The sequence below is a fragment of the Cervus elaphus genome, chromosome 6 (genome assembly GCF_910594005.1).
Source record: "Cervus elaphus chromosome 6, mCerEla1.1, whole genome shotgun sequence".
NCBI lineage: Eukaryota > Metazoa > Chordata > Mammalia > Artiodactyla > Cervidae > Cervus > Cervus elaphus.
The window spans coordinates 27,403,586-27,430,590 of NC_057820.1; the positions used below are offsets into that span (position 1 = coordinate 27,403,586).

Consider the following 27,005-nt stretch of genomic DNA (forward strand, 5'->3'; position numbering starts at 1 on the left):
TTCATACAAAATATTAATTCATTCATCATAAGCTTTTTCCTTAGAGGGCTTTCTACCTTTTTCCTTCTTCCTCCCTTGGAAGGATATCCATATGTCCCTTTGGAGACTGGTGGGGAGAAATCTCCCCTGTGAATTTTTGGTTCAAATTAGACATTTTTCTGTCTCAAGAATTTCCTCCCTGGCCAAAACATAGTATTGACAGTCCGCTACAGATATGCAACTACCGATAGTCCTGGTTTCTTCTCTTCAGAATTACACTTATGTCAGCACACGGAGGGTGGTTTGTGTTAAGAAAGGCTGTGAAAGCCACGTATTTCTAAACGAGCAGCTTCCAGATTGGTCCGCAGTACTAAGAATGAAATTGGCACTAGGTTGGCAGCACAGCATCATAATTCAAATTCTTGGTCTTTGCAGTTTGATGACGTGATTGCAAGTTCTTGCTGAGCAAATAAAAAATCTCAATCTTCCTAGCTTTCATCCTTCCTTCTTTACAAGGCTGTTCATGGGATTAAGCGGATTGAGGTGAATTTAGCACTTAGCATAGTGTCTGCAGAAAGGAAGAACTCAGTTTACATTAGTGTCATTGCTGTTGATTGAAAGAGATCAAGTGAAACTAAAGATATTTCATACAAATGTCATTCACTACAGTATAATAACTAGCAGAAAATGAAACCCCAAAACCCAAATCACCCTATCAATGGGCATGCAATGATGGGCATCTAGGGATTTAAGTTGAAATAGTTGTAAGATATGTTTTTATATCCTGAAAGCTCTTGATAATGCCAATATTGAATAACACACTTATTAGAGGCTTAGATTGTGATACATAGTCCCAAGGAAATACTTCCAAGACCCCCAGTGGATGCCTGAAACCAAGGATAGTACTGAATTCTATATATACTATGTTTTTTCCTATACATATTTACCTATGATAAAGTTTAGCTTATAAATTAGGTAAAATAAGAGATTAACAACAATATCTAACAATAAAGTAGAATAATTATAATAATATACTGTAAAAATTTTATGTGGATGTGGTCTTTTCCTCCCTCTCAAAATATCTTATAATACTGTATTCAACTTCATAAGGGCAGGAGATGATAAAATGCCTATGATGTGATAAGATAAAGTGAGGTAAATGACGTAGGCATTGTGATGCAGCATTAGGCGACTAATGACCTTCTGGCAATATATCAGAAGGAGGATCATCTGCTTCAGGTGATCCTGGACCATCAGGCTGTGATGGAGTTGATAGATGTCAGAAGCAGACATTGTCAGTGGGTGGGGATCTTGAGCAGGGTGGGGTAGGATGGTGCAAGATTTTATCATGCTACTCAGAATGGCTTCCCTGGTGGCTCAGATGGTAAAGAATCTGCCTGAAATGCAGGAGATCCGGGTTCAATCCCTGGGTCAGGAAGATCCCCTAGAGAAGGGAACAGCAACCTACTTCAGTATTCTTGCCTGGAGAATCCCATGGACAGAGGACCCTGGTGGGCTACAGTCCATGGAATTGCAGAGTTGGACACTACTGAGCAACTAACACTTCCAGCACATTTTCCGAATGCCACACAGGGACTTCCCTGTAAGACTTTGCCTTCCAATGCAGGGGGTGTGAGTTCGATCCCTAGTCAAGGAGTTAAGATCCCACATGCCTGTGGCAACAATAGAGAAATCATAAAACAGAAATAATATTGTAACAAATTCAGTAAAGACTTTAAAAGTGGTCCATATCAAAAAGAAAAAAAAACTTAAAAAAAAGAACGGCATACAATTTAAAATGTGTGAATTATTTCTGGAATTTTCCATTTAATTTTTTCATCTCAGGATTTTATTTTAAAATAGGAATAAAATTATGAGTAAAAAATTTATGGTTATATGTTTCTTATAATTTTTATGATGCATTACTAATCCCCAAGAGGGATGTGTCAGACTTATTGGATCACGGCAGCTGTTTACCAAATTTCATCTAAAGGGCCGACTATTGATTAAAGCAACTTGTGGGAAACATTGTTCTAAATATTCAATTAGCAGGACTTTTACCCAAATCCTCAGTTGAGATATAAGCTGAATCACATGAAATTGCCAGCATTGGACCGTTTCTGACCAACTGGAAAGGAATGATTTCATATGGTTCAAATGAAAACAATTTAGAACAATTACTCCCTAACAGGAGGGAATTTTGAAATCTTAAATTACAGTAAAGAATGGTATGATTATCTAATGAAAATATTTCAAACATTCTCAAACGATGTTTTACCTAACTTACTCTAGAAGCAATATAAAGCTGCTTAAAGCCATACATAGTACTCAGCAACCAAAACAAAGAAAGTAAAAATAAGAAAGCAAAATTTTAGACTCCTGATCTTGAATTTTTTTGTGCAAAGGAAGGCCAGATTCAAGAGACAGACTCTTGCTAGTTTGTCACATATGTCCTTAAAATTACAACAATCTTTTTTTTTTTTTTCTAGACGTCAATTTTCACTCCAGCTTTTGGATCAGAAACTAAGGTCAGAGTAAATAGTAATATGAGCACTGAAGAAGTCATAAAGCAAATTCTCCAAAAATTTAAGGTAATCTTTATCAGTGAACTGAACTATAAATATCTTGTGTATAATTGTAAACACATAAATGGATTTTTTCTGAAAAAGACACATAAGCATGTATATCTAAATTAAATATTCAGTTCCAAAAAATTCTTTCCTATGTATAGTTGACCCTTGAAAAACACCTGTTTGAACCCCAGGGGTTTATTTAAATATGGATTTTTTTGTTAACTTTTTATTTTGTGTTGGGATAGAGCCAATTAACAATGTTGTGATAGTTTCAGGTAAACAGCAAAGGGACTCAGCCATACATATTCATATACATGGATTTTTTTTCAACACGTATATTACTGTTTACAGTACATGGTTGGTTGAATCCATGAATGCAGACCCAAGAGTACAAAAGGTCAACCAAGGGCCTAGAGTATACATGGATTTTTGTATCCACAGCAGATACCAAAAAACAACTATATAACATCTTTTAGTAACTGCCCTGAGAAATTACCTTATCCCCAAGGAGCAGAGAAGATTTTATATCTGAAAGTGAAAAATTAAAGTGAAGAAACAGATACATAATCTGGGTCTGGTTGGCTTAGAAAACACTAACAAAGAATTCGTGTCTGTTCATTCTTTTCCATTGACAGATTGAAAATAGTGCCCAGGATTTTGCACTTTACATTATTTTTGCAACAGGAGGTAAGAAAACTTGGTTATTCTTACATGACTGCAATGTGTTGTCGGTTCCTGCCCATTAATAAGGCAGAAAAGCAGTTTACCTCTTTCTGCGGGAGAAAGGGAAGGAGGGAAGGAAGAAAGAAGAGAGGTGGAGTGTTTTAGATTATTCATTCTTTACAGTTTCAAAGGAAGACAACCTAAGAATAAGGGATCCTAGAAGCGCTTATAACACAAAAGACTTTGCTTTTTGGCCAGGCATTAAACTATCTGAATGGTGATCAAAGAGCCCTGGAGCACAGGTGGAAGATTCCCAGGAATTGTAGGCATTTCGGTTGTTGATCTTTGTATTCCTTTCTTTTTCACTTTCCCTTATCATTCTCGCTTTTACTGGAGTCATCATTGCATACCATTACTCCCTGTCTCGTCGTTACCTCTTTCTTAGCATAGTGTCTGACACATTGTGGGAGAGTTTCCTCCTCCTCAGTAGAGAAGAATGTGCAGAACCACGTGGTGGGGGTAAAAGTTAGCATCAGGACCCAAAGAGACTATGTGTGGGGCGCGAGGAGCAAAGAGTAAAAGATGGATTAGAGAAACCCTAAGGCAATATTGAAATGAAATTTTTGAGAGCCTTAAAATAGAAAACCCAGAAATAAACCCTTGCACCTATCGTCAATTAATCTATGACAAAGAAGGCAACTACACAATGTTGGAGACAGTCTCTTCAACAAATGGTTCTGGGAAAATGGGACAGTTAGATGTAAAAAAAAGAAAAAAAAAGTTAGATCATTCTTTAACTCCATATACAAAAATAAGCTCAAGATGGATTTAAGACCTAAATGTAAGATTGCATACTATAAAACTCCTCGAGGAAAACCTAAGCAGAACACTCTCTGACATAAATCGCAACAGAACTTTTTTCAATCTGTCTCCCAGAACATTGGAGATAAAAACAAAAATAAACAATGGGACCTACCGAAACTCAAAAGCTTTTTCACAGCAAAGGAAGCAATAAACAAAACAAAACTATAGCCCGCTGATTGGGAGGAAATGTTTGCAAATGATGTGAATGAAATGGAATTAACCTCCAAAAATTACAAACAGCTCATGCTATTAACAGCAGCAAAGCAAACAGCCCACTCAAAAAGTGGGCCGAGGACCTAAACAGACATTCCTCCAAAGAAGACGTACAGACAACCAACAGGCACATGAAAAGTTGTTCAACATCGCTAATTATTAAACAAATGCAAATCAAAACTACAAGGAGATATCACCTCACACCAGCCAGAATGGCCATCATTAAAACTGAAAAATTTTGAAGTTAAATTATAGAAATGGCTCATGTTGTAATTTAAGTGTCTGATTGCTTGAGCCAGAAATTGAATAAATAAAATAATACATTTTGATCCAGAACAACTATAAGAAAATGGAAAATTGGATATCCAAACATATACAAAATTAAAGTCCTTACAAATTGAAAGCTTAAATATAAGAAATATATACATATATATAAACTTTTGAAAGTTCTGAGTGTGTGTGTATATTCATTCTGGTTGTTAGGAGAAAACTACAAGATAAAAATGCTGGACTGTATAAAATGTAAAAGATACAAATAAAAGATTATGAAGACTATCAGATGAAAGATTAATACCTACACTATCCAAAAGTTCTTGCAAAGTGATAATGAAAAGGCAACCAATATAAATATACGAAGAAGTATGATAAAGCAGTTCAGAGAATAACAAAATAACCTGTAAATATTTTTAGCAAAGTCTAAAACTTAAGGGAATGCAAGTATTAAAGGAAATGCAAAGGTCAAGGACATGTATATTCAACCCACAATGCCATATTATCTTTTATCTGTTTCTACTTACTGGCTGGCATGGATAAGAGTAAAAGAGTATGTTCATGCAGTTCTGGAGAAGATCTGACTCCTACTTTCTTGGAACTCATTTTAGCAGTATTAATTAAAAATCTATAATATACATATTCCTTAGCCCAGCAAATCCACTGGTGAGAATCTGTTTCACAAAAATCAAAGAATTATTACCCACAAATTTATATGAAAGGTTATTTATAATGATAGAAAGCTAAAGGCAAAGTTACCCATCATAGAAGAATGATTTAATACATGATTAATATGCAGCTATTAAATGAAATGAGTTAGATCTGTATTAGTTGAATGGAGGGAACTCTACAATACATATTTATTAAAAATGCAACATGCCTATACATGCATAGAGTATGAGTTCATTTTTTAAAAAGAATTATAAATCCCTATTTAAATATGTGGTTTATATGAGTATATGATTAGGGAGAAAGGTATGGAAAGATAAATACCAAGCTATCAACACTGATTGCTTGGTTAGGGGATTGGAGACACAGAAAAGACAATGGGAAGGAGAAAAAGCATAAGACAAAAAAAGCAAAAAATAAACTTTGATATTTAAAAATGTGTACAATAAAAATAGCAAGTGTGATATGACCACTTTTGTGTATTGTCTGTGTGTGTACCTAAATAGACATATGGAGGAGTGTCCTCTCAAAATGAAATGCTGCTTATCTCAGAGTTCTGGGATCCCGGGGAATTTTTACTTTCTGCCTTGTGCTTTTCCTCATAATTACAATTACATAACCTCATAACCCAACAGTGTATAAGGGTTTTTAACCTTATTGATGAATAATTAGGATAATTGACAAATATAATTGAATATATTTAAAGTGTACAACATAATTTGACATACACATATACTGTGGACTGATTGCCATGATCAAGATAATCAACACATCTATGAGCTCACATAGTTAACTTTTTTTTAACTATTTTTACTATAAAACTATAGTTCTTTATATTTTGCCTGTGAAAATCACATTTCTTATACATGAAATCCAGAACTGAAGGTAATCATAACTAAGACCTTTTTAGGGACTAAGAATAGGGAAAAGAATGGAGATTAGAGCACCTGTTTGGCTAGTAATGTGGAAAATAGATGGGTGTATTTTTAAAACCTTTTATCTACTAAGCCCATGATCTATAACAGTGTTTCTCAAATTGTGGCACACTTCAGAATGACCTGGAGAGTTCATTTAAAAATACAAATTCTCAAGCCCCTCCAGATCTAAGGACAGTCTGGGAATACATATTTCCAATAATTATCCCAGGTGACCATTAAGTAAGAAACATTGCTTTATATTATCAAGCATAAAACAAATTGAGGATGCAAACCCAAGCTAACTTAAGATGTAAAGTTCAAAAGAGGGTTCTGCCACACAACCCAGCAATCCCACTGCTGGGCATACACAGTGAAGATGCCAGACTTGAAAGAGAAGTGTGTACCCTGATATTCATCGCAGCACTATTTACAGTAGCTAGGACATGGAAGCAACCTAGATGTTCATCAGTAGATGAATGAATAAGATAGTTGTGGTACATGTACATGATGGAATATTACTCAGCTATTAGAAAGAATGCATTTGAATCAGTTCTAATGAGGTGGATGAACCTGGAGTATATTATCCAGAATGAAGTAAGTCAGAAAGAAAAACACTAGTACAGTATATTAACACATATATATGGAATTTTAAAAGATGGTAATGATGACCCTATATGCAAGACAGCAAAAGAGACACAGATATAAAGAACAGACTTTTGGACTCTGTGGGAGAAGGAGGGGGTGGGATGATTTGAGAGAATAGCATTGAAACATGTATATTGCCGTATGTGAAACAGATGATCAGTCCAAGTCTGATGCATGAAACAGGGCACTCAGGGCCAGTGCACTGGGAAGACCCAGAGGGATGGGATGGGGAGGGAGGTGGGAGGGGCGTTCGGGATGGGGACACATGTACACCCGGGCTGATTCATGTCCATGTATGGCAAAAACCACTACAATATTGCCTTCAATTAAAATAAATTAATTAATTTTTTAAAAAAGAGGGTTCTGGTGGGCAAATGAGAAGAGCTGAATTATCAAGGTTCCCCATTGCTTCAGAAGTCACAGAGGAATTAAAGCAGCAAACGCTGACTCTGTGGACACAGTAATGAATCATATCACCAGTTGTGGGAAAGCTGGGCTTCCAAGTTCTGGACCCTGTCTTGTACTTTTTTCCCCGGAGAAGTCCAGTCCAGGGGATGAGAACAGTTCTGACCCTTGGAACTTTTAAAAGCCCAAAGAAACACATGATACCAGAGAGGGGACTGACTGGTCTACCTTTTTCCTGTCAGTCTATTTCAACAGAGCAGACAATTCTTTAACCATGTAACTCAGACTGTGTCACACCTCTTAGACCCTCCAGTGATCTCCCTTCTCACAGCAAAGTCAGAATCTTTGTGCTGGTCCCATTGCCTCTTCTCTTCATCATTTAATAGCCCTCTCCTCATCTCCATACCAGCCACCTTGTTCCCTAGCTGTTCTTTGACATCTTTAGGCATGCACTGACTTCATGGGTGCTCAATTTACTTACTTATTCTTTTGACACACACTTCCCCTAAATAGCTTCACGATTCCTGTCTCATCTCCTTCAGGTCTTTGCTCAAATATTACATCTTCAGTGAGGCCTTCCTCAGCCATTCTATCAATAATTTAAAACTTTTCCCTTGCATAAACATATTTGTACACATGAACACTTTCTACCCCCTTCCTTGAGTAATTTTCCCCCTGAATACTTATCACTATATATGTTAGGTTTTATTGCTGTATCTTTCTTATCACCATCCTCTATGAGTGTAAGGTCCATGAGAGAAGTGATTTTACTCTGTTTTCTTCTATAGTGTTCCCAGCACAGAGAACAAGGCCTGGTATATAGTAAGAACTCAAAAATTATTTGAGGAAGGAAGGAGGAGAGAAAGTGATTGTAAAGGCACTGTGTCCTGTTCATGCTTCATTCTGATAAAAATGAAGTCACAGATGTGAGACTACTTAGGCAAAAAATTAGAAATATTTTAATGGTAGAAGTGTTTATAACTTTTGGAAATTTGAAGTTCTGGGAATATACCAAATTGGAAGTTATTTTCTTTCTCATGTCATTATTATGGCTGAATGGATGAAGACCATAGATGTATGAAATAATAAAAAAAAAAAACTCCTAATATAAATAACAATTCAGAATATATTTTTATAGAAAATCCAAAGATTGGATGTGGGGTGAGCAGGAAATGAAGAATTGAAGATAATTACAGTTTTGTATCTGAGCTACTAGAAGGATAGAATTACATTAATGGAACTAGGAAAGATCAATAAATATTTATTGAATGAATGTTTTTAGGTTTTGCAAAGGCATAAATGGGACGGCAGTGTCTGAACATCCAAACCAAAGGCAAGGTTAGAATTCTCAGATAGAAAGTCAAATCTCAAAGGATAGCAAGAGAAAGTTTATTTTTAGTTCATTTAAAGATTTTAATTTCAACTTGCTTCTTTGAGTGAGTAAAACAACTCCTGTTCTTTATAGGTTTTACAAAGTAAGTAAAAGAAGCAAAATGAATGGACAAATTATGTTCCTTTTTTTCTCTAGGATGGCCTCCTGACTGTAGTTGATTCTTATTTTCATTTGCAGAGCAGAAACGGCTAAATAAGACAGACATTCCGCTGCTGCATAGACTCCTACAGGGACCGTCCAAAATGAATGCTCGTATTTTCCTCATGGATAAAGACGCAGAAGAAATTAGCAGTGATGTATGGATGCCGTTGCCCTGAATCTGTCTTTGAGCTCTCCTGACCCAGTACCTCCCACACAAACGCTCTATCTTTTTGTTTTTTCTTTCAGGTGGCTCAGTATATCAACTTTCATTTTTCTCTCCTGGAATCTATCCTTCAAAGATTAAATGAAGAAGAGAAAAGAGAGATTCAAAGAACAGTAGCAAAGTAAGTCAAGAGCTTGCACACTGGGTGCTTGGTTCTTTAGTAGGTTTAATGTAGGAAATGTGTCAATGGTTAATACTCTTTTTCTCCTTATTTTCAGATTCAGTGCAGAAAAGGCAATCATATTGAAATATCTTCGAAATAAACGGGTAATAAAAACAGAGACAACAGTTTAGCAGTACAGGTCACCATTGCTAAGACACTTGAACAAAATTGGGTTTTAGTACTATTTCAGTGCATAAATTCTATACTTGCATTTTTTAAAAAAGTATGTGAACTTGAATCTATAGGAAATTGAATGTAAGGCCTGTTTCTCTCTGAAGTGAAGAGGTTAGGTAGGATTCACAGTTGGACTGAAAGAAACTTGAATTTAGTTTCAGTAACTAAAATAAGCTTGGATACTATGTATTCCAAATAGGTTTTAGAGTAAAACACTCAGTGAACTTGAATTTACATGGTATCTTCAGATACCATGTGGCTTAAGCATATTTAACTTCAACTGTCAAGAGAACTATCATCAACTAGCTCTCAGAAATGATTCAGAAGTAATAGCTTCCAGCTCTTGAAATAAAATATCAGCACATTATTATCCCACCAAGAAATCTGATGGTGATGGTATTTCACAGTTCCTTAAACTCTAGCCTTTTCATAAAACCTAGGAGTGTCTTTCAGTCCTTCGAGCTATCTATAACATCAGAGCTACCTGTCCTTTGGGACAGAAAACATTATGGACTCTGTTAAGAAATCCAGATCATAATTCTCTCAACCTGAGCCCTTCTTTTTTCCCCTCTCTGTTCTACTGATGAATGTCAAAAGTGTTCTTAAGATTTTTCTTAAGTCAATTGAACTAATTTTCTTTATTTTTCCAAGCAAACATATCATAGAGATTTAAGGTATTTCATCAGCTAGGCTAAGACTTGACCCATGATAACCATTTGTTGCTGAATGAATACAGAAGATAATGCGAAGCTGTGGGATCTGAAGTTGGGCAGGAAATCTGGAGCTCTGATCTTTTTCTCCAGAATAACTCATTTACAAGACAGGGCTCAGGGTCCTTCAAGTCCACTTCACCAGTCTGAAAAAGCATTGAGAATGCCACAAGCATCACCTGTGATTTTACTTATGAACTCTGTATTAAAACCGAGATTTATGCAGCTTTTTTCCATTCTATTTCTACTTGCATTCCTCATAAGCGTGGGACTCAATGGACTCACTGACTCAATGGACATGAATTTGAGTAAACTCCAGGAGTTGGTGATGGACAGGGAGGCCTGGCATGCTGGAGTCCATGGGGTTGCAAACAGTCGGACATGACTGAGTGACTGAACTGAACTGAATAAGCATTGGATTAAATTGATTGTATTACACATACTATAAGATAAGGTTGAGTGTAGTAAATCCAGTTGGAAGATCAGTTATCAAAATATGAAACATGTTTAAGACAAAAGTATTACTTCCCAGTGTCACCAGATCCCAAACTGGACGAAAGTAAAAGTGTGCTATGAACTTTTGAGTCCTAGGAAATCTCCTTTATTGAATAAGATAGTGGCTTGCAAAAAAAAAAAAAAAAAAGATAGTGGCTTGCATCTTTATCCTTTTATCTGTGAGTTAATAAGAAAGTCTCAACTCACTAAAATAAAGCAAATGTAGTGGTTAAAGCTCAGTATACTTATTTAAAGTAGTCTCAAGTACCTGCCATAAACATGACAAAAGATCCATCTTTAATATCTTGAAAGTCTACAAAATGGAAAAAAAAAATAACAAGTAAGACACATGGGTTGAAAAGTAAAATTGCAGAAGAGAAAATGCAAATAGCTACTAAGTGTGTGGGAAAAGTTGTATCTTAATAGTGATCTGTGGTATTAGTCTGTGTCTGAGGAGGAGACAGAAACCACACAGTCATTTAAATGGGGGTTATAATTTCATATAAAGAACTATTTAGCTGTGATAATAGGAAAGTAACTATAAAAATGGAAAGGGAACTCTAAAAGGTACCCTAGTCTGAGGAAGAATACCCAGCTAAGGAGAAGCTTGGAGGAAGGAGTTGAAATGCACTGAAGAAGGTGTGGCTGCAGCCCATCGCATAGAGGAAACGTGCTCTGCTCCCAGGACTCAGCCGGGCCACAGCCATAGGATAAGCAGGAGCAACCCTCTGGAGTGTGGAGCTAGTGGGCAAGTGAGCGCAGGGGCTTCTCTGTGGGCACAAGGCCAGATCACACAGTGTCGGCGTCTGGAGGGGTGCAGGAGACAGAGTCTGGGGCCCAGGTAGGCTGAGGCTGAGGGGTGGGCACCCCGATGAAGCCAGGGGCGCTGCCGCCAGTGCTGCTGGGACTGTGAGCTGCGGGAACCATCTCCGCAGGAACCTAGTACATCTCTATGCATGCCGTGGGCTGTGGCATCTTTGAGGCTGCGTGGGACAGAGATGGGGCAAGTGGCTTACTGGGTGGTCAGCCCCACAGAGCACTCTCTGGGAGCGAGCACCAAGGTGAAAAGGTGTGGAGAGGCATGATCTGCGTTAGAGCCCAGGACTGTCAGGGGCTCCAGGCTGTGCCACCGCAAACCAAATCAAGAGCTACAAAACGGGTTGCGGGAGCAAATGCTAAAGGAAGCTGCACCCACAGGCAACTAGCGCTGAAGAAACCATTCTGGGAGGAGCCCCGGAGGAAGAAAGTCAGCTTCCCGGGAACCTGGCATGCCAGCCCCTACGAATCAGGAAAGACCTGCCTCCTCCTACTGTGCTTCTCCAGCGCCCTCTACTGGCGAAGCATGATATCGTGTAGGCTGCAAAGGAAGCGTATTTCCATGCTCTCTCCTGCGGCAGCTGGGGCCCCAGTAAAGCCTAGCCTGAAAATAAATAATGGTTTCCACGTCCAGTTTCACAGAGCCAACAACAAAAAGTGAATTTGTAGCAGAGAGGCAATAAAATAACTGGTATGTCAACAAAATGCAAAGAAAGTGAAATTGGTCTATTAAAAAGATGAAAAAAGATAATATTAAATACTCAACAAATTACAGTGAGATGTACTGTACTCGGTACTTAGACTGCTGGCTCAGTGGCAAAAAATCTGTCTGCTAATGCAGGACACCTGGGTTTGATCTTTGGGTTGGGAATATCCCCTGGAGAAGGAAATAGCAACCCACTCCAGTATTCTTGCCTGGGAAATTCCATGGACAGAGGAACCTGGTGGGCTACAGTCCATGGGGTCATAAAAAGAGTCAGACATGACTTAGCGACTAAACAACAAAAGAGAAATAAATGAATATAACTTTCCTTGAGAGCAAATTTAGTAGTAAGTTCACCCTATAATTTTACTTGTAGGGTAAAATTACTTACTTATACTTACGTAAACTTACTTATATATACTTACGTATAAGTAAAATTACTTATACGAAAATAATCAGATGTACAAAGACACTATGTAAAGATGACTGTTATTTATTGTGATAAAAGGAAGTAAATAGCCTAATGTTCAAAAATAGAAAAAAAGATTAAAGAAGGAAAAACATTTACCCATAGAATGTAATGCAGCTCTTAGAATTATTTTCTAATAAATTTTAATTATAAGAGTAAATTCTCCTTATGTTAAGATAAGAATATAGATACAAATATCCAAAAGTGTGCTATCTATAAGATAATATAGATGTTTTTATATGAATATATACTATTATTGTATATATACATGTATGTATGTAGTATATATACTACAAACCAAAAGCATGTTAAATGTGGTTGTATCTGGTTTGTAGAATAAGGTATGGGTGATTCATATTTTTCATATTTGTTTATCTTATTAAATAATTTATAATGAACATGTATTACTTTTTAAACCAGGAAATAGAAAATGTATGATTAAAAAGTTACCAACAAAAAAGTAGCAAGTACATGCAATCACAGAGTTCTATTAGATGCAACAAAAGGCAAATAAGCTATTCAAGTGAGACATTAACATCACTGCAGTGGTAGTTTTGAATATGTCTGTGAAGGCTTTGATACTCCGCCTTTCAGAGACTGAGTCTAATCCTCCTCACCTTGCCAATGGGATGGACTTAGTGACCCACTTTTAAGGAGCAGAGGAGAGCACGGGTGCCAGCTGTCGCTCGGGGAGACTGGGTCATAAAAGTCACTGCGGTGTCCTCCTTGCTTCTTCTCTTGGATTGCTTGCTCTGGGGGTGCCAACTGCCACATCCAGAGAAGCCCTGGGGAAAGGCCTATGGCAGGAACCGAGTCCTTCTGCCAAAAGCCAGCGAGGAATTGAGGCGTCCCCTCCACAGTCCACAGCCATGTGAGTGGGCCATCCACTCACCCCAGTCAAGCCTTCAGATGACTGCAGCCCTGTCTAAGAGCTTGCCTACAACCTCATGAGAGACCTGAGCCAAAACAAAGAGAAAATACCAGCTAAACCACTCCTGGATTCTTGATCCTCAGAAAATGTGTGAGATACAAAATGTTTGTTGTAATATCCTGCTACATTTTAGGATAAGTTGTTACATAACAATAGGTAACTGATAACAATTTCTGAGACGAAAGTCTGTTCATTTCAAAGACATCTTTCTGTCATTCAAGAATATAAGCTTTTGTAACAGAACTATGCATCTTTGTTTTAAATGGTCCAAATATTTCACTACCAGTTACATATTAGTTCAAATTCAGTTCTAGATAATGTTAAACTGATTAATGGTAGAGGTCCTGTCACATTCATCTTTGTATAGTTTGCCGTATTTAATATTTTGTCCTTTGTATAGGATGTGCTCAATCAATCAAAGAAGTGAATAAATTAATGAATGAATAAAAGAATGAGTGAATAAATTGTCTAAAATATTTTTATAAAATCCCCTGTAAGTATGCTTCCTTTTTCACAAATCTGATCTAGTAGCTAAAAATATATAGAAACTTTTCAAATGGTTATTCTCTAATATGGTGGTGTATTTTATTATCTCCTGGCAGTATGAAATATACAGTTAGGCAGTGTTACTATGGAATTTTGTTTAGGGTTTTTCCACATGGCTTCAAGCACTGAAGGAGAAAGAATTACATTTGCAAGGCAGTTGATGAGGTGGAAAAGATGGCAGATGTATCTATTATATTGAGATATCTACATGTGAAAGGAAAGAAAGGAATAGGATGCAATTCAAGAGGCCAAAACCCTTCAACAGCATCCGTTTGTCTTCTAAATAACAGCTAACCTAGTAGACTGAGACTTGAAACTGTCCATATTTGGCCTACAAAGGCAACAGTTTCATATTGTTCACACTAACCTCACTTAGCCTTTGTCAAGCACTAGTTTAAGTGCCTTCCATAGTTCAACTCATTTAACATTTATTACACTTCCAAGAAGAAATTAACCTTTAAATCCAACTGTAAAGATGAGGAAAGTAAGTCATGGAGAGGTTAGGAGTTTTGCTAAACTCTTTAGTAGAAGACCAAGGCTCTAGAATCCTTGGTTCTACAGCTCCAGAATCCGCACTATTAACCACAAGAGTACATGGCTTCACCCTACACTACACACCTTCAAATGGCAGTCTGTCTGTCTTCATTTGTAATAAAGAAATAACAGTACCTACTTCATTATACAGTTTAGAAGTTACAGGAATAATACATTTGAAGGCTGGCACTTTGCATGTAAGAAGTGTATGATAAATACTAGCTATTGTTATAACTAGGCTTCCCTGGTGCCTCAGACAGTAAAGAATCTACCTGTAATATGGGAAACCCAGGTTCAATCCCTGGGTCAGGAAGAAGCCCTGGAGAAGGGAATGGGTACCCCAGTATTCTGCCTGGAGAATTACATGGATGGAGGAGCCTGGCAGGCTACAGTCCATGGGGTGCCAAAGAGTTGGACACAACTGATATACTAATACTTTTAATTGTTGTAACTAAGCTACAATTGTTCCCACCCTGCATTGTAACCTAGGCTTTCACTGAGTCTTACTACTTTACTCTTGTCTTCAAACCCACCACGTGCATTTTCTAGTCACTGGCCAGGGTCACTCCTTCCATGAACTTTCCTGGTCTCTGGGATAATGTGTGATCTCAAACCCCTGGGTTCTACCTTATCAGTTAGCTCTTGTGACACTGGAAATGTGAAATCTGCCCATTATTACAATTCCTCATGTGATTATATCTTGTTTAAATTCATTAGTGATCTGGTCATATCATATTCATATCATTCCTTGCAATACCTACCACAATTTATTGAACATAATAGATACTTTGATGTTTTTTGGACTTAATTTGCTAATATATATATGAACACATTGAAATTACTGGAATGAGGAAAAACCGAAATCAAGTGTAGAGCACTGAAAAGAGCATTAAACATTTTCTCTAATCAAAATCGTTCATTTAGTAAGCACTAAAATATCACTGCTTTTTTTTTTTTTTACTTAATTACACAAAAAACAATCTGGAAAACTAAGCCCAAAGAATAAGTTCCTTATGTCTTTCTCCCAGGAGTTCTGGGGTAAAAAACTGCTGGTACACATCATCAGTGAAAGTTCATGTTAATACGAATATATTGGGATTCCTTGGTGACAATGTCAGCATCACATATCTAGGGTAAAGATGAGCGAGAATACTGTTACAAAAGTAACTTTCTTACAAAACCATTTCATTCAGCTCATCAATAATCATTTTCAGTAGTGGTATGGATAGAAACCCTAAGTGGCACTTTGGATCTTTTTCATTCCAGAAATCCAGCAGCCAGGTTCCAGCTTGATGTGGCATGTGGCTGCCCATTATATCCACCTGAGACCTTTGAAAGCCACACAACCCCCCTCCCCACCCTTGAGTTCATATTTCCATTGCTGCTTCTGAGAAGTAGAAAGTTTAAGAGAAGAAAGGAGTTTGCACAAGAGTTGGAATAAACAGATTTCTCTGCTGAGTAAGAAACTAGAGATTTAGTATAGATTGGCTAGCCTTCTTGGGTAGCATTGTGAGTGGATGAAAACTGACACTATTGATTTTTATTCTGAGTATTAAACATGCATTTCATTATTCATGAAAAACAAAATGCAGGTCTCAACAAAGACCCTATGATGACATTTTCTGGAATCATTTAGCCTCCCAAAAGAAGCTGGCACTTTTCGATCAGTTTGGACCCCTAAAAAAAAAAAAAAAAAAGGCAAATAAGCACATCTGTGAGAAAGAGAAAACAGCTAAACAGCTCTGATCCCCAAATAGAAAATCTTTAAGATTTCCCTGTTGCATGAGCTATGTTCTAATATGCCCACCACTCAAGGTCTTAGAATAGAATTGCTCATAGACCTAGTCCCTTAGCTTAAGGACTTAATTCACTGCAATGACATCTATGTTCAAGACCCCAGATATGGCATAAATAAAAATTTGCTTCCTTCTCACTAAAGTATGGCACTCTTTTGCTGCAGAGTAAAAATGCACAATCATCAGCTTCCCACTGCATTTTAAAACAGCGCTAGGGTAATCCCATATTGCATACGTACTCAGTCGCTGAGTTGTGTCCAGCTCTTGGCAACCCCATAGACTGCACCTTGCCAGTCTCCTCTGTCCATGGAATTCTCCAGGCAAAAATACTGGAGTAGGTTGCCATTTTCTTCTCTGGGGGATCATGTGTGTGTGTGTGTGTGTGTGTGTGTGTGTGTGTACGTACAAACACATGTATCTTTTTAAAATATTTATTTATTTATTTGGCTTGCCAGATCTTAATTGGAGCACAAAGGATCTTTGATCTTCATTGCGGCATGCAAATTCTCAGTTGTAGCATGTGGGGTCTAGTTCCCTGACCAGAGATTGAAACCAGGCCCCCTGCATTGGGAGTACAGAGTCTTAGTCACTGAACCACCAGAGAAGTTCTCCTATTTATTTGTCTTAATATTCTTTTCCATTATAAGTTATTACAATACACTGAATATAGTTCCCTGTGCTATACATAGGTCCTTGTTTATCTATTTTATACACAGTAATATGTATATATTAATCCAGAACGCCTAGTTTATCTCCTTCCACCCCCTACTCTCCCCTCTGGCAATCATTAAGTTTGTTTTCTGTGTCTGTGAGTCTATTTCTCTTTAGGAAATACATTCAGTTATATCATTTTTTAGACTTCACATAGAAGTGATACAGTACACTATTTGTCTTTCTCTGTCTGACTTACTTCACCTCGAATGATAATTTCTAGTCCGTCCATGTTGCTGCAAATGGCATCACTTCACTCTTTTTATGACTGAGTAACATTCCATTGTGTGTGTGTGTGTGTGTGTGTGTGTATATATATCCTTTATCCATTCATCTGTTAGTGGGCATTTATGTTGCTTCCATGTCCTGGCTATTGTAAATAGTGCTGCTACGAACTGCGGTGCATGTATCTTTGAAAAATTAGAGTTTCCATTTTTTTCTAGATATATGCCCAGGAGTGGGATTGTGGGTCATGGTAGGTCTATTTTTAATTTTTTATAGTGGCTGCACCAACTTACATTCCCACCAACTGTGAGGGAGGGCTCCTTTGTTCTCTCTCCAGCATTTATTCGTAGAGTTTTTAATGAGGGCCATTCTGAGTGGTGTGAGATGACACCTCACTGTAGCTTTGATTTACATTTCTCTCATGATTAGCAATATTGAGCATCTTTTCATGTGCCAGCTAGCCATCTGTATGTCTTCTTTGGAGAAATATCTATTTAGGTCTTCTGCTCATTTTTCGATTGGGTTGTTTGGTCTTTTGATATGAAGCTGAATGAGCTGTTTGTATATTTTGGGAATTAATCCCTTGTCAGTAGCATTGTTTGCAAACATTTTTCTCCCAGTCGGTATGTTGTCCATATAGGAGACTACTAACCTATCATTCATCTGAACTTTGAAATAAATATTGCTAGTCTATTTCTCCACATCCTATGACATGTTTTTCAAGATTCTCTACATTCTAGATATACCAGAGTATAACAATTTTCCAACATCCTTTCATCTCTTTTGAAACCCCAATTCAATAATAGTAGCAATATACCAGAAAGAATAAAGCCTATTGAAAAATCCACCATCAAAGTAAGAGCTATTGACAAAGTTCTGAAAAACAAAGTTATTGATATGATATTAATCAACATCTCAAAATGCAGAGACAGGAGCTCAGAATAGCAACATGAAGAGATATTCCAGCAGTAAAAGACCAGAAAGTCACTGATTTCTGAGATACTTTGGTTTTTATCTGCTGCTCAGGCCATTTTTTAAAGCTTCCTAAAGATTCCAGAAGTCACTACTATCTTTTCAATATACTATTTTTTACTGACCCTATTATTTACAGCTAAAGAATTCAAACTAACATACAAGCTAAAAAAAAAAAACTGTGTAAATATATGGATAAAATAATGATTTAAACACATAAGGACCCCAAAAGTTTTTCTCCTGGATGCCCATCCTGAAAACATACATAAATACATACACACTTTAGAATTTAGACCAGAAAAAACTGAAAATAATCCAAGAAAAAATTACAAAATGGAATTTTAGAAATAGTCCATTTTACCCTAAGTTACACTGGGAAGACATTTTCCATGGATAGTCAGTTCTAGAAATAACTAGGTCCAAACTGAAAGATTAAGCCAGAGGACTTTTCAACAACTGTGTGGTTAAGAACTGCTACAACTTAGGGGTGTGATGAAAGCAGATGCTTTGCTTGTCAACATGGAAAAAGAAAGGTAATTAGAACCTCTCAAGAAAGAAATACGTAGGAGGAAATCATAGTCCAAATATGTAAAACTAAGCAAATGTGGCATATTTTTTGCAGTTGACAGTAAGAAAAAAAAAAAAACTCCATTCAATCTTGGTATTTTTTAAGCCATACAGGATAAGTCATTGAACTTTTGGTCAACCCATTCATCGTATGGCTGTAAAAAAACATTCAAGTTAAACGCACTATTGAATGTCCTATTTACTGGTTTCCAGGTTTTAGCATCAACCTATTGACAAAGTATATACACCTTACACTTTGGAGAAGGGCATGGCAACCCACTCCAGTATTCTTGCTTGGAGAATCCCATGGATAGAGCCAGGCAGGCTACAGTCCATGGAGTCACAAAGATCAGACACAACTAAAGTAACTTAGCATGCATACACCTTGCATTTACAAAGCAGGATTAACAAACCTAGAGCAAGTGGAAATAATGGCATAGCTTTAAAAAGAAAAGCTGGCAAAGAAATCAAAGGAAATTTAGACATTAAATATGTTGTGAAAAATCACTATATGCTGACTGAAGTGTAAAGACCAAGGAAGAATATAATCAATAAAAGAAAAATACTTTACTTAAAAATATTGAAAGTCTACTAGTGGTATTGTTGAAGTCAGCATAAACACACTATATTCTTTAAGTGATATCAATATTTTAAGAAGCTACTAAAGTAATAACGCTAACCACTAGGAGTACTAAAAGTAAAGATTTAAATTGCTTATCTTTTGGGAACAGGAAATGTACCCTGCTTTTCTGTCTGAACTTTTGCCCCACTCGTGTTCATGTATTATGTAATTTTCAAAAATTGTTTAATGTATCAAAAGAAGCTAAATACAGTATCCCAGAATGACTTGATCCATATAATAGAGATATCACATTGCTTACTCTGATCCTTGCTTTTTCTCCAGAAATGCATCCCAGGATTGCAGTAGCTTTAATAGTAGACCCATCAAATTTTAAGCATAGGCTACTTAAAACAGCAAGTCTTTTACATAAACTTGTATTGAGTCGCAACTAAAAGCAGAATATTGCTTTTTTTATTATTAAATTTCATGTATTATTTTCAAACCATCATTTCAATCTGCCCAAATTTCTGCTAATTCTTGTTAACTTTCTTCTATGTTATATTCCGTTGGCTGACAGATAATTATCTCAGGCTATAATTATCATCCCCCACTGACCTGAGTAGTTTTCTTCTTAAAACTGCTGCTGTCTGCAATTCACATTATTACCTCATGAAATATGAGAGTCCTTTTCTTTGGAAGATCCAAATTCACCTTGTATGGCTGAGTTTCTTATTTCATTCCTTCTTTTTGTTTCATTCTTATTCTTATCGACACTCCAACATTAACTTCGGCTCACTTTTTTCTCCTTAGAATTTTCCTGCATTCTGGTTTACTTCTCAGAATGTCTTCCATCTTGCCTAAAAATGTTTTATCTTCCCACCAGTCCTAGCTAGAAGGGCAATCTTCAAGCCTGCCCACTTTCTCTTTCAGCAGGCAGAACAGGTTCACATAATTGACTATTCAAATCTCAGAAAAGAAAACAAAGAAAATGCTTGTAGGTCCCCAGAGCAGTTAGTCTAACTGGAAAATCTACAGACTGCTAATTGGCTAAGCCTCATCACTTCTAAGGCTTCAAAAGTGGCACAGTGGTGAAGAATCCACCTGCCAATGGAGGAGACACAGGAGATTCGCATTCCATCCCTGGGTTGGGAAGATCCACTGCAGGAGGGCACAGCAACCCACTCCAGTATTCTTCCCTGAAAAATCCCATGGACAGAGAAGCCTGGTGGGCTAAAGTCCATGGGGTCACGAAGAATCGGACACAACCGAGCACACACAGACTTCACTTTGGGGACTTTGGAGACTTCTAAAGCCACTAGGAATTATTCCTTTGCACTACAGTCAAACCAAGGCCTCTTCCACAAACAGAAACACACAAAAAGACACACAAATTCTTGCTGATAAGATTCCAAGCTATTTCAATTATATATTCCTATATTTTTGGCTAAGCCTACCAGACCACCTGACCTGCCTCTTAAGAAACCTATATGCAGGTCAGGAAGCAACAGTTAGAACTGGACATGGAACAACAGACTGGTTCCAAATAGGAAAAGGAGTACATCAAGGCTGTATATTGTCACCCTGCTTATTTAACTTATATTCAGAGTACATCATGAGAAACGCTGGGCTGGAGGGAGCACAAGCTGAATCAAGATTGCCGGGAGAAATATCAATAACCTCAGATATGCAGATGACATCACCCTTATGGTAGAAAGTGAAGAGGAACTAAAAAGCCTCTTGATGAAAGTAAAAAAGGAGAGTGAAAAAGTTGGCTTAAAACTCAACATTCAGAAAACTAAGATCATGGCATCTGGTCCCATCACTTCATCGCAAATAGATGGGGAAACAGTGGAAACAGTATCAGACTTTATTTTGGGGGGCTCCAAAATCACTGCAGATGGTGACTGCAGTCATGAAATTAAAAGACGCTTACTCCTTGGAAGGAAAGTTATGACCAACCTAAGCAGCATATGAAAAAGCAGAGACACTACTCTGCCAACAAGGGTCCATCTAGTCAAGGCTATAGTTTTTCCATTGGTCATGTATGGATGTGAGAGTTGGACTGTGAAGAAAGCTGAGCACCAAAGAATTGATGCTTTTGAACTGTGGTGTTGGAGAAGACTCTTGAGAGTCCCTTGGACAGCAAGGAGATCAAACCAGTCAATCCTAAAAGAGATCAGTCCTGCGTGTTCATTGGAAGGACTGATGCTGAAGCTGAAACTGCAATACTTTGGCCACCTGATGTGAACAGTTGACTCATTGGAAAAGACCCTGATGCTGGGAGGGATTAGGAGCAGGAGGAGAAGGGGACGACAGAGGATGAGACAGTTGGAGGCATCACCGACTCGATGGACATGAGTTTGAGCAAACTTCGGGAGTTGGTAATGGACAGGGAGGCCTGGCGTGCTGCAATTCATGGGGTTGCAAAGAGTCGGACACGACTGAGTGACTGAACTGAACTGAACTGATTCGGATAACATAAGGTTATTTTTTCATATTCCAGTCTTACCTTTTTTATTTAATGTCCCCAAATTCTTTCACTTTTTTTTTCACAAATAGGTTACTTTTCAATTGCTTCATTATTTTTGTTACTGTCCTTGGTTCCAACTTCTCTCTAGGAGTTAGATATATGAAAATATTGGGAGGGGACAGGGGACTAGTTTATGATTATCTACTTTCACCCTAAAGTGGTTCCTCGAATGTTCTCCAAACCAGTATCATCAGCAGCTCCTGGGAACTTGTCAGATTCCACCCCAGATCTATTGATCTATTGATCAGAAATCCTGTGAGTAGAAAACACTGATTTTGTTTTAACGAGCCCTCCAAGCAACTCTGATGCACACAAATATTCCAGAATCACTGCCTTAGAATAATTATAAGGAGATAAACATCATGAAGCTTTATAGATGATGCATAATTACAGATAATAACCATTTTTTATCTGAAGAAGTTAATCTAGCAAATGACAGTTAATATGATATATTCTTCAGATAACTCTTATTTGCTTCTTTAATTTGTGGAGAAATCCTAAAGCAGAGAGGGAAGGGAGGAAATTTGGGCTTTTCAACCATTAAGTTGAAGATTGCTGTTTGACAAAAAGTGTAGGAAAAAGCACACAGAAATCTTCCTATCATGCTGTTGGTGAAATAGTTCCAGCAAGAAGTATTCCTGTTCAAGAGCAAGAACATGTCAAGAAAATTCTCTAGGGAATTCTTAAGTACAGGCCTTCCTGAAAAAAGTGCGTATGAGCTGACTCATTGGAAAAGACCCTGATGCTGGAAAAGACTGAAGGCATAAAGAGAAGGGGGTGACAGAGGATGCAATGGTTAGGTAGCATCACTGACTCAATGGACATGAATTTGAGCAAATTCTGGGAGATCGTGAAGGACAACGGAAGCCTGGCGTGCTGCAGGCCGTGGGGTTGCAAAGAGTCAGACAGGATTCAGAGATTGAACAACAAGAACAAGCCTTGATCATATTTATCATGTTGCAAGTCATATCCCTGGCATTTGTTTTTCTCGTAACTGATCGCAAGTTTGTACTTTTTGACCACCTTCTTCCCCATACAAAGATATTACAATATTATTAACTATAATATATACATTATATATAAGATATATAATAATAACTATAATAGTTGCTATTATTACTGTTGTTACTCAGGTAGCGATGTATTTTCTAAATACTTTACAAAAAGTAAAAGGGCTTTAAAATGAAAAAATGGACATTTGTGACTGCTTTCATTTTGTGTATCAGCTAGTCTGGCAGTCAGCAAAGTTTTTATTGTGACCAGCCAGAGAACATTTGGAAATCTGCAGTTCATTCAGTTCTCTGTCACAACTACTCAGCTCAATTCTGCTGTTGTAAAAAGCAGCTGCAGACAACATGTAAATAAATGGGCAGGACTGCGTGCCCACACAACCTTATCTACATGAACAGGAAGTGAAGCTAAGTTAGCCAGAGGGCGGTAGTTTGACTACCTTTTTCACAAGGCTGTGAAAGTGAAAGTGAAAGGCTCTCAGTCGTGTCCAGCTCTTTGTGATCCCGTGGACTATACAGTCCATGGAATTCTCCAGGCCAGAATACTGGAGTGGGTAGCCTTTCCCTTCTCCAGGGGATCTTCCCAAACCAGGAATTGAACCCAGGTCTTCCACATTGGAGGCGGGTTTTTTTTACCAGCTGAGCCTCAGATTATGGCTATAGTTCAGTCACTAAGTGGTGTCTTGACTCTTTGCGACACCATGGCCTGCAGCACACCAGGCTTCCCTGCCCTTCACTGTCTCCCAGACTTTGCTCAGAATTCATGTCTATTGCATCAGTGATGCTATCTAACCATCTCATCCTCTGCCTCCATCTTCTCTTTTTGCCTTCAATCTTTCCCAGCATCAAGGTCTTTTCCAGTGAGTCAGCTCTTTGCATAATGTGGCCAAAGTAAAGGAGCTTCAGCTTCAACATCAGTCCTTCCAGTGAATATTCAGGATTGATTTCCTTTAGGATTGACTGGTTTGGTCTCATGGCAGACCAAGGGACCCTCGAGAGTCTTCACCACACCACAATTCAAAAGCACCAATTCTTTGTCTTTGACTAAAGATATATGACTTTTAACATAAGCACATGTACAGTTTAGTTGAAAAAGTAGAAAGAGCTAACCGGATTCTTTACCAACTGAACTATGAGGGCAGCCCAGAAAAGAGCCACTGAAGGTAATTAAGGCATTCGTGAAAATTGTTACCTGTGAAAATGTTTCCCTAGGACATTGCTAAACCCCAGCCTTAACTAGCCCCAACCTGTTTGGACTGTAAAGGCTGCTTTATTATATATTTTTTTAACCATATACTTGGAGTCTTCTACTCAGATACTATAATCTACTACAACCAAATTTCTGTTTCTCATGTCATATCTTCAGGAGAGTGGCCATCCCAAGTCTCCTCCATGAATTTACATGAATTTTCTGTGCCTCAGAGTGATGGTAGGATCACCATGTTATTCTTAGAAATTTAAGTCACACAACTTTACCATCTTATGAAAAGTCATTTGTTTGTTAACTGTATGTAATTAGATGGATAAAAACAGTCACCGGGTAGTCAGTTTAGTGGATATGCACAAAGAGATACTTTTTTCTGACTGTAATTTCTTTTTCTATTCTTCAACCCCCTATTCTAATGATCTGCCACTGAGAAAATACAATCCTTTTTACCTGGTTTCCTAGTTAAGCCCCAAACTACTTTTAGTGACTCTTTCTGACTATGCCTCCAGAAATTTCTCAAACAAAGCTACAGCTTGCCCAGACAGGCCTTTAAACCATTATTTATTTAAAATTTCTCTGTATTTCCATGGACACCTTTTCTCTACAATGACCAGAGTCTTGCTCGGCCTTCTTCCACCCACCCCCAATCTAAAACATCTCAGTTCATCTGAGGTCAATGACTTTCTGTTTATCTCTTTTCACGTCTAACACACCTAGTTTCTGCAAATGAACATAAATAGTAGTATACCCTCAACCAAAATACTTAGTTACACCAATCCACTGAGACTGTGATTTTCTCCCAATCCATTCATGACTAGAACAGAGAATTTTTTTTAAAACTTAATAACCCCTAAGAGTGCTAAGAGAATAAACAAAGAAACAGGGATACCTCTTCTTGGAAACACATTTCACTTTTCTCTGCTTGGCAGCACATCTCCACCAGGTGAGCAAAATCCACAATAATTGATTGGAACTGCATCTCTGCTGCATACGGTTTCTGCTTCACAAGGTTGCTGAGGAGCCTGAAAAAGAAATAAGTGGCAAAAAAAAAAAAAATAAGCACTCACTGAGGTCTAGGCCAGCTTGCAAACCCGCCTTACTTACTGAAAGCTGCACGCCACCCACGCCTTTGCATAGCTCTCACTCTCAAGCTTAAAGGATCTGCAAAGGACCTGATGTTCTCACAGTTTTCACAATGTCTATCTCCATCTTCATGTTTATTCGACATTTTTATTCAAGCACATCTCATCAATATACCTATTATAGTAAATTTAATTATCTTTATGTAATTATTACTAGGACAAATACTTTTTTCTATTTTTATTACATTGGGTAGAAAATAGGTTATACAATACATTAGCTTTTCCTATAGTATTTTCTTGTGAAGAACGTCTATCCTAAAAAACTAACTTCCCAACAAATATTGCAAATAATAACACACCTGGATGTTGCGTGGGCCCTTTATATGTTATTAATGATAAAGCCAATATACAAATTTGAAACTTTAGTAGTTTGACAGTCAATTCAGATGTCTCTTACAGAATAGTTTCCCAACAACCATATAAATGTCAGTGATTCAATCACTTTGAATATTCAAAATTACAACCTGGTGTCTGTCTATTTAATAAAATATGTTGTCTTTTTTTTTTCTGATCAAGAAAGATTTAACTACAAAGAAAACAAGGTGTGAAGGGTAGGGAAAATGTACCTTAATCCATATTTTATTGCTTACCCCCAAAAAAAACCTTTGCTTGGTCTTCATTTTCAAATTCAAATTGAAAACACCTAGTGGCCTTATTTGTGCTTGAATAGGTATAATAAAAAATATCTCAAAGCTTCAAGTAGCTATTTCTATGACACTCGAAACCAGGGATCCAACAAATATTAATATTTTAGGCTTTTTCTACCAAGAGGCAGAATTGAGGATATTATACAAGTCTTCTATCACAAGACAGAGAACTCCAGCCCCACCCCACCTCTAGGCTGGGCTGCCCTGGGTGGCTGGCAGACACAGTTTGTGCCAGTTGCCATCAGCTAGAGATGATGGAGAAGAAGGACCAGCCAGTAGAAGGGCAGGTGTGCACCGCATCAGTCTCACTGTGCAGCCCAGTGACACCCCCTCTTCTCCCTGAGGCCTCAGGGCAGGCAGCTGGCCCCAAGCAAGGTGACTCTGAGTCGCCTGACTCCGGGATTGAGATGCCACCAAGCCTTTGCTGCCTGGCAGTCGTCCACAGTGAGGTCTCCAGTGTGGATGTGGCACCAGCGCAGGCGCCGGGCAAAGCAAGCTGCAGCCCAGGCAGGAAGCAGGAGTGAAGTTGGGAACAGTGGAGAAGCCAAGGTGGCCCTCTGCAGCTCCCAGGCTTGGCTCATCCAAGTGGTGCCCCCGGGACCCACAAAAACAGTCCTGGCCAGATGGCCGTAGAACACTGATCCCATCTAAGCAATCAGACAGACACTTAGCTTAACTGGATAGCCCTCTGAACATGCCTCTGATCTTCCCATTTCAGCTCCACCCTCTCCCACCTCCATCCTAGCCCCGCCTTGATAATGGACAAAGGTGGACCACGGGAAAGGCTGAAAAGAATAAGGAAGCACAAGCCAAGTTTCTTTTCAGAAACTATTACTAATACAATATGAGGTGGGCTTAAGAAGCATGCAATCACTGTATCCTCTGAGCACCAGCAAAACACAGTCAAAGAACTAGGAGATTCTAATTAACTCCATGTTAACTCCTAATTCTAAGTCCTGGGAATCTAGAAAAAAAATCAGAAGAGGGGACAAAGACATATGTACAAAAATATTCATCGTCACAATTTATGACACTTAGAAATTAAAAACAATTTTCATGCCCAGCAGCAGGGAATAAATTCATATTTGTACCCATGTATTGTTGTCATTTAGTCACTAAGTCATACCTGATTCTTTTGCG

At 37.9% G+C, this 27,005-nt stretch overlaps 2 protein-coding genes across 5 annotated transcripts in view; one reads left to right on the forward strand and one right to left on the reverse strand.

The window, feature by feature from the left end:
* The window catches only part of RASSF6 (Ras association domain family member 6), a 64,021-nt gene extending 50,565 nt beyond the window's left edge, over positions 1–13,456 (forward strand). For all 4 annotated transcript variants that reach the window (XM_043906486.1, XM_043906490.1, XM_043906487.1 and 1 more), the window contains 5 exons: positions 2,469–2,570; positions 3,188–3,239; positions 8,769–8,887; positions 8,979–9,076; positions 9,174–13,456. In XM_043906486.1, coding sequence (XP_043762421.1) covers positions 2,469–2,570; positions 3,188–3,239; positions 8,769–8,887; positions 8,979–9,076; positions 9,174–9,249 — 447 coding nt within the window. In that variant the 3' untranslated portion in view covers positions 9,250–13,456. The remainder of the gene's footprint in view (positions 1–2,468; positions 2,571–3,187; positions 3,240–8,768; positions 8,888–8,978; positions 9,077–9,173) is intronic.
* A 2,141-nt stretch (positions 13,457–15,597) lies between these two features.
* LOC122696465 (alpha-fetoprotein-like) overlaps positions 15,598–27,005 on the reverse strand; it is a 47,419-nt gene continuing 36,011 nt past the window's right edge. Inside the window, 2 exon segments of the mRNA XM_043906492.1 lie at positions 15,598–16,173; positions 24,966–25,098. Coding sequence (XP_043762427.1) covers positions 16,129–16,173; positions 24,966–25,098 — 178 coding nt within the window. The 3' untranslated portion in view covers positions 15,598–16,128.